The sequence below is a fragment of the Chiloscyllium plagiosum genome, chromosome 4 (genome assembly GCF_004010195.1).
Source record: "Chiloscyllium plagiosum isolate BGI_BamShark_2017 chromosome 4, ASM401019v2, whole genome shotgun sequence".
Taxonomy (NCBI): domain Eukaryota; kingdom Metazoa; phylum Chordata; class Chondrichthyes; order Orectolobiformes; family Hemiscylliidae; genus Chiloscyllium; species Chiloscyllium plagiosum.
In genome coordinates this window covers 2278971-2287593 of record NC_057713.1, presented here as the reverse complement: position 1 = coordinate 2287593, position 8623 = coordinate 2278971, and the positions used below count along the sequence as shown (strand labels likewise).

Genomic DNA, 8623 nt, shown 5'->3' with positions numbered 1-8623 from the left:
AAATGTGAAGTGATGCATTTTGGAAGGTCGAACTTGAATGCTGAATATAGGATTAAAGACAGGATTCTTGGCAGTGTGGAGGAACAGAGGGATCTGGGTGTGCAAGTACACAGATCCCTCAAAGTTGCCACCCAAGTGGATAGGGTTGTTAAGAAAGCATATGGTGTTTTGGCTTTCATTAACAGGTGGATCGAGTTTAAGAGCCGCGAGGTTTTGCTGCAGCTCTACAAGTCCCTGGTGAGACCACATTTGGAATATTGTGTCCAGTTCTGGTCGCCCTACTATAGGAAAGATACAGAGGCTTTGGAGAGGGAGAAAAGAAGGTTTACCAGGATGCTAGCTGGACTGGAGGGCTTGCCTTATGAAGAAAGGTTGACTGAGCTCGGACTTTACTCTCTGGAGAGAAGGAGGAAGAGAGGAGAACTGATCGAGATGTACAAGGTAATGAGAGGCACGGATAGAGTTAATAGCCAGAGACTTTTCCCCAGGACAGGATTGACTGGTACGAGGGGTCACAGTTTTAAGGTGTTAGGAGGAAGGTATAGAGATGTCAGAGGTAGGTTCTTTATGCAGAGAGTTGTGAATGTATGGAATGCGTTGCCAGCTGTGGTGGTGGAAGCAGAGTCATTGGGGATATTTAAGCGACTGCTGGGCATGCACATGGATAGCAGTGAATTGGGGGGTGTGTAGGTTAGGTTATTTTATTTTCGATTAGGAATAATCCTTGGCACAACATTGTTCTGTTATGTGCTTTTCTAGGTTCTTTTGACCAGTTTGGGCTGAAGAGACTGTCTCTGGGCTGTAGGACTCTGTGATTAAGTTGAAGATGTCTCACCACTGCTTCCCTGGAGCACAGAGGAATTGTTACCAAATGCCAGAGACAGCCATGTTCTCAGGTTGGAAGCTGTTTCTCCCAGTGTTTCTGGAGATCCTCTGACTGGGATGAAGAGAGGCGGCCCCATTGTCTCCCAGAACCCCACCAAGTACATATAACCCCACAGTATGTAGGCAGCTTCCTCCCTCCCTCTCCACACCAGTCTGAGAAAGCTCCATCATAGTGCAGTGCAGATGGACTGAGGGGATGGGTGTTTGAGAGGGGCAATGTTTGGATTATGGGAGGAATAGCATCCGAGAGATCAGAGGCACAAAGCATCCTGCATTTGAAACAGTTCAAAAGGGAATTGCAGGTAACAAATGCACCCAGGCCTAGAAAAACTCACCATAAGAATGCAATGGTCTTCCACTGCAGTTTGAACTTTGCCCCCTAACCTCTGACCCTGTTGAGGGGGACTGGGCTTGCAAGTGGGAGCTGACTTTGCTTTCAGATTTTCACGATCATCAGCTATTCGCTTCAACGCCAACTCATGGTCCTGGAACAGCAAATCAAACAACACATCAGTTATAGCTCAGCCCCCTACCCCCCACATTGCTGATGAAGGGTTTATGCCCAAAACATTGACTCTCCTGCTCCTCGGATGCTGCCTGACCTGCTGTGCTTTTCCAGCATCCCTCTCTCGACTCTGATCTCCAGCATTTGCAGTGCTCACTTTCTCCTCTTCATTCTGAGACTATACCCTCTGGTCCTGGACTCTCCCACAAGGGGGAAACATGCTCTCAGCATTGATCCTGGCAAGCCCCTCAGCAATTCGATATGTTACAATGGGATCACCTCATTCTTCTAAACTCTGGAGAGTAGAGTCTCAACCGGTTTGGTCTTTACTCAAAAGATAATCGCTGAAAAGCATAATAAATAAAGAATAGATATCACCCACAAAAAAAACCCACAAAAGAACTGCGGATGCTGAAAATCAGAACCAAAATTGCTGGAAAGGTAGAGGAGAAGTCAAAATTGCTTGAAAAACTCTGCAGATCTGGCAGCATCTGTGGAGAGAAAGCAGAGTTGACATTTCAGGTCCAGTGACCCTCCTTCAGAACTACATGTTAGAACAAATATAAAGCATTTGGATTTTCAAAAGGTTCTCAATAAGGTGTCCTGAACAGGGTTACTTAATAAGATAAGAACCCATGGTGCTGGAAACAATCATTAACATGGATAGAGAGCTAGCTGACTAACAGAAGACAGAGAGTTGGGCTAAAGGAGCAGTTTCAGGATGGTAACAGGTAAGTAGTGGTGTGCCACAGAGGTCAGTGCTAGGCCCACAATTATTTACCTTATATAATTAACAATAAACTATTGTAAACTTTGTGGACAACACAGAAATAGGTGGGAAGGCAAATGGTGAGGATGACACAAGGACATTGCAGAGGGATACAGACAGATTAAGTGAGTCAGCAAAACCTTCACAGACAGAATATAATGAGGGTCAATGTGAAGTTAGACACTTTAGCAGCAAGAAGAGAGGAGTCAACTGTTAGTTAAATGGAGAAAGAGTGCAGAAAGCTACAGGGCAGAGGAATTTAGGAGTCCTTGTACATCAATCACAAAAAGCTGGCGTGCACGTTCAGCAGATAATAGAGAAGGCAGTGTTAGCCTTTAGGTCAAATGGAAAGGAATGAATATAAAAGTAGGGAGATCGAGCTAGAACGATACAAGGAACTAATCAGGCCTTAGCTGGGATAGTGTGAACAGTTTTGGGTTCCTTATCCAAGGAAACATAGATTGGAATTGAAGGCAGTCCAGAGAAGGTTCAATACACTGATCCCAGGTATGGAAGGAGTGCCTGATGAGGAGAGGGGAGGAATGAGAGACAACCTGATCGATACACTTAACGGGAGGGTCCTGGGGAGTTTTGCCAAACAAAGAGACTTCGGGGTGCAGGTGCATAGTTCCTTGAAAGAGGAATGGCAGGTAGACAGGGTGGTGAAGGTGGTGTTTGTCACACTTACTTTCATTGGTCAGAACACCGAGTATAGGAGTTGGGACGTCATGTTGCGGCTGTGCAGGACTTTGGTGATGCCACTTTTAGAATACGACATACAATTCTGGTTGCCCTGCTTTAGGAAGGATGCTGTTAAACTTGAGAAGGTGCAGAAATGACTTACAAGGATATTGCCAGGGTTGGAGGGTTTGAGCTAGAGGGAGAGGCTGAATAGGCTGGGGCTTGCTTCACTGGAACGTTGGAGGTTGAGGGATGGCCTTATAGAGGTTTATAAAATCATGAGGGGCATGGATAGGGTGAATAGCCAAGGTCTTTTTCCTACAGCAGGGGAGTCCAGAACTAAAAAGCATAAGTTTAAGGTGAGAGGGGAAAGATTTAAAAAGGGGTAAATGGTTTTACACAGAAGGTGATGCGGTATAGACCAAGCTGCCAGAGCAAATAGTGGCGGCTGGTACAATTACAACATTTAGAAGGCATCTGGATAGATAAATGAATAGGAAGGGTTTAGAGGGATATGGACCAAGTGCTGGTAAATGGGGCAAGGACAGACTGGGATGCCTGGTAGGTGTGGATGAGTTGGACTGAAGGCTCTGCTTCTTGCTGTATGACATGAGGAAACACTCATCTCCTGTTGAGGGCAAGTCCAGGAGCAGAGTGCATTATTGCTGAGCAGAGGGCTGCCCATTTAGGACTGGGATAAGGAGGACTTTCTTCTCTCTGTGAAACTGCGGACTGAGGCTGGCCATTAAGAATGTTCAAGGCAGGAATAGACAGATCTTTAATCGTGAAGGAAATCAAGACTTGGAGGGGAAAGGCAGGAAAGTAGAATTGCAGATTACTGGATCACGTACGATCTTACTGAGTGGTGGAGCAGACCCAATGGGCTGAATGGCCTACTTCTGCTTTTATGGTCTTTGTGTCAGCTAGAGGTGAGAATGATTTCAATGAAAATTGAAAGAAATAAACTGCGAGCTGACAGGGATAGAACAGGGGAAGGAGACTGATTGGATTGCTTGAGAGAGACAGTAGCCACTCAAATGGCCGAATAGCCTCCCTCGGTGCTGCAGCTACTCTGTCACAGAGACTGGTGAATGTTGAGCTGTTGCTTTTCTCCAGATGCAAACAAGACCATCATGCAGCACGACCAGCTGTTTTACCCTGGCCCCTACAACATCACCTGCTCAATTCTTGGTGATGCTGAGCAGCACTGGCTACCTTTACAGGCCAGCATTCTGACTCAAAAAGGCTTTCTTTGCATCTGGTCAGACTGCAGGGACCTCACACCTGAGTCACATCATCCTGTCCATTCTAGCAGGAGTCTGCGTGGTGATCAGAGACTTCTAGCAACAGGGTGGAATCGTCAGAGCTTTTGTAATGACAGAGGCACAAGGCTAACAGTAGTAATGCTACAGTGTCCTGGAAAGAGAGAATTACCACCTGGGAGCGGGGTTGGTAGGTGGGCCAGTCAGGAATCTTGTGGCTCACCTCTTTGCTTTAACTCAGGTTGCTATCCCCCTGACTCCCCGGCATCCAACTGAGGCAGTGACCTGCTAGCTCTCGGTGTTTTAATTCAATTCAATTCAATTCTGAACGAGACACTTGGCTAACTGCTTGCTGTGCCTTGTACAGGGGTTCACATGGACAGTTCTTCAGACTGGAGACCAATCCCAGCTCCTGTCCCTCCATTTGTATATGTCTCCAATAACATTCATTCATCAAGCTCACACACAGGAGGATCACATGAATGAAGACATATGGAACTGTACCACTTTAACATCCAACAATGTTATCAAATCCCAGAATAATTACAGGACAGGAATATCTATTCAGGGAACTCCAGCATCCTACAGTTTGAGCAACAACTGCTGAGCATTGAGGGAGGGAGGAAAGGCAGAGGGACTCACTGTATCGTTATCATTGAGGGAGGGAGGAAAGGCAGAGGGACTCACTGCATCGTTATCATTTACCTTCTGTTTCCTCCTCCTCTCAGCTTTGATTTGCTGAGCGAACTGTTCCCTCTGCTGCTCCTCAAACTCCTTCAGGTTGGGATTTCTCCTGGAGAGGGGTAACGCTGGGTAAGGTGCAGCTAAACAAAAGTTACAAACCAAAACAATCAGGTACTGTCAGAGATGGGAGGCCAGAAAGAAAGCTAGGTATAGACAGGTTATTATCCTGCCTCACTGGGGGAACACTCGAACTCAATCCCTGTTATTCCCAGAATCACATCAAAGTTACAAACTTTAAAATTAGGACACAAACTTCCTCAATTTACCTGACTTTTTAGAGCCAGGTTGTTGAACAGTTTCCCCACTTAACAAGAATTACGTATTACAAGTTATTAGATACGGATAAACAGTATAAATCATTGCCATATAACACCACTAATTAAAATTCTAATCCTATGAGAAACACTCACGCATATACACACACACAAAAGAATTGTGGGAAAAAACATGGATGGAGGGGAAACTGGGAAAGCAGGTCAGTTGTCTTTGTTCACAAGAACTTGGTTGAGTTGGTTCTTGCTGATCAAAACGTTTTTTCTTGGCACTCCTTTTCCAACTGGTTCCTCTGGTTTGCAAAAGGCACAGGGTTGCTGGTTCACTTAGTAAAGGTCACTGACTTATCAATTAAAGGTCACATTGCTGAACGAAAGATAAACCTTTTTTTTCAGGTTTAAAGTGACTTACTGGAGAAAACAGAGACAACTCCTGAACAGTTGGCGATCTGATCACTTCGCCATATCTTGCCCCTGGCCCCTAAAAAATCAATCTCTCAGTTGTTGCCGTTCATCAATAGCTGGTCACGAGTCCACATACCAACAAACTTCTTATTGCCAACCAAAGCTCTATCTGAAAACAGAGTTCCTTGGCTCTATTGTCTGCAATCTAAACTTCATGTTAGTACTTATTCAGACAAGCTGTTTATATGAGGCTGGTCATCAGGATCAGGTTACTTGTTTTTCAAAACATACAGCAATCCTTTAAACACTGGTTTTAAAACTGTTCCCTCTCATTGTGACGCACAATTTAAAAAAAACACAAAAATAAAAAGTCACCGTCTTTACATGATTAACATAGTGGTTCAACACTTTCCTGCATTTGGCCCGTAGCCATGTGTGTATTTGCACAGCTGGCAAAGTTGGATGAGGAGATTTAGCAGCAATTTATCTTTAATGAGTACTTCTTCAATGTTATGATGATTTTTGCCTTTACCGCTTTACAGGCAGCAAGTTGCTGTGTTAGATTTGTTGCAGTGGGAGTGTCTCCTCCTACCTCTGAGGCAAAAGGACTGTCTCACCTGATCCAAAGATGCATCATAACATGTCCGAGCAAATGGATTAAAAATATCTATACAGAAGCCTGAGTTTTACCTACTGTGTGACTGTGTGCAGTGAACGGATGTCATAGAGGCCTACCCACTAACTGTGTTCAGCAGATAGCCAAGGAGGTTGCTTGGACTGCGGGTTTTGTGAGGCTCAGTGCTAATGAGGAAAAGTCGGGCTGGACTGGGCCAGAGGGATATAGAACTGCTTTAAACATGGAGATGTGATCTAGATCCCGTGGACTTCCATTATCACACACCAGACAATGTAGGGCAGTAGGAACTGTAAAAGGAAGCTAGCAATCATGAGTGTGTGACTAACACGACTGAACTCCAGGGATAGATCTCACTTTGTAATCAGACTAGTTTAGCACACCAATGCGAAGCAGCAATTGGACAGAGAGAGGGCATAACATCAACAAAAGGAAGTAAATAACAGTCACACAGGCCCAGTACCACATTATCTTCATGATATGCAGTTCCGGCAGAGTGCTGGGTCAGCATGGAGCCATCTTAAAACCACATCTATCCTGATCGGGAATACTCACTCACCACATGGAGCCAGTAGAATGAGATTGGGCTCTTTGGGCCAGCGAGATATTATTACAAACACTGAATAATATCACAAATGCTCTGATACAGGGTCAACACACTTGAAACATTAACATAGAAAAATACAGCGCAGTACAGGCCCTTTGCGCAGGTCCAAGCCCACCTAACCTACACTAGCCTACATTAGCTCTGCTTTCTCTCTGCAGACACTGCCAGAGTTTCTCCAGCAATTTCTGTTCTGTTTCATATATTTATTGCATAATGAACACTGTATTTCGAAAGAGTGGTCAAGAAATCTGAGATGGGAACATTGAGAGCTGATATTATCTCTCACGTTTTACAAGGGAGAGTCATGTTCCAAAAGGGGCACTGGAGTGATCACATCGATTATAGTTCAGAATATGACCTTCTCCAACATCAGTAACAGCACCTGAATGTCTGGAATGGGTGAGCTCCATTAACACTTAAGACATTCAACCATCCACTCCCTTAGCACGTCATCCACCATCTTAAACACCTTCAACATCCACCCCCTCCACCACCCATGCTCAGCAGTAGCAGCAGTGTGTACCATCTACAAGATGCACTGCAGAAATTCACCAAAGATCCTCAGACAGCACCTTCCAAACCCACGGTCACTTTCATCTGGAAGGACAAGGGCAGCGATCCATGGGAACACCACCCCCTGCAGGTTCCCCTCCAAACCACTCACCATCCTGACTTGGAAATATGCCACCATTCCTTCAGTGTCACTGGGTCAAAGTGCTGGAATTCTCCTCCCTAAGGGCATTGTGGATCTACCTACAGCACACGGACTGCAGTGGTTCAAGAAGGCAGCTCACCCCCACCTTCTTAAGGGGCAACTAGGGACAGGGTAATAAATGCTGGTCCAGAGTGACGCCCACATCCTTTGAATCCCTACAGGATTTTATTCCCTCCCCCATGTCAGCACAAAGTGCCCATCTTCTTCCCTGATCTCCCCCACCTCTCATACGAGAAGATTGCCCCTTCCATCTACTCTGTTACTCCCATCCCAAGGGTTATCTCTAGTCTTCCCCCCAAACTAAACATTAACCCCTCCCCTCCATGGTATGGTCTCTAGGTATTCCATTCCCTGTCAGGTCGTAACCAGGGGAACTGGTATCATCATGATAGGTCACAGAGCTTCAGGTTAATATTCTGGGTACAGGGTTCAACGCCTGCTGTGGTAGATGATGAAATTGAATTCAAATTAAATTTCGAATTAAAACTAGCCTAATGGCAACTATCATATAAACCCATTTGATTCACTAATGCCCTTCAAGGAAGGAAATCTGCTGTCCTTACCCAGTCTGGCCTACACGTGACTCCAGACCCACAACAAATGCACTTACAGATGGCTAATAAATGCTGGGCTGTGCCAGTAATTTCCACATGCCACTAGAGGTAGCTAGAACGTAAGAGCTAAGCAGCGAGTTTTCTGTGGCAGCTAGAGAATCCACAGACAATATTTGTACACACTAAAGGCCAATGTCAGCAGGAACCTGTCAGCAAGTCTTCTACCATCAGAACTTGTATTAACAAACCAACATCAGAGGGGTCCTGGAGTCCGAATGAATGTAGAAACAGGGAGCTGACAGTCACTGACAAGGATTAAAGAACAAAGAAAATTTACAGCCCAGGAACAGGCCCTTCGGCCCTTCAAGCCTGAGCCCATCCAAATGTACTGTCTAAACCTGTCGGTCAATTCCTAAGCATCTGTATCCCTCTGCTCCCCACCTATTCGTGCATCTGTCCAGATGCATCTTAAATGAATCTACCGTGCCTGCCTCTACCACCTCTGCTGGCAACGCGTTCCAAATGCCCACCACCCTCTGTGTGAAGTACTTGCCACGTGTATCCCCCTTAAACTTTCCATCTCTCATCTT

At 45.4% G+C, this 8623-nt stretch overlaps 1 protein-coding gene across 1 annotated transcript in view; it reads right to left on the bottom strand.

Annotated features, from left to right (window-relative positions):
• LOC122548758 overlaps positions 1-8623 on the bottom strand; it is a 33924-nt gene that overhangs the window by 9416 nt on the left and 15885 nt on the right. The window contains exons 5-6 of the mRNA XM_043687525.1: positions 4808-4926; positions 1221-1370 (exon numbers count right to left, since the gene is read on the bottom strand). Of these exons, the coding sequence (XP_043543460.1) occupies positions 1221-1370; positions 4808-4926 (269 nt within the window). The remainder of the gene's footprint in view (positions 1-1220; positions 1371-4807; positions 4927-8623) is intronic.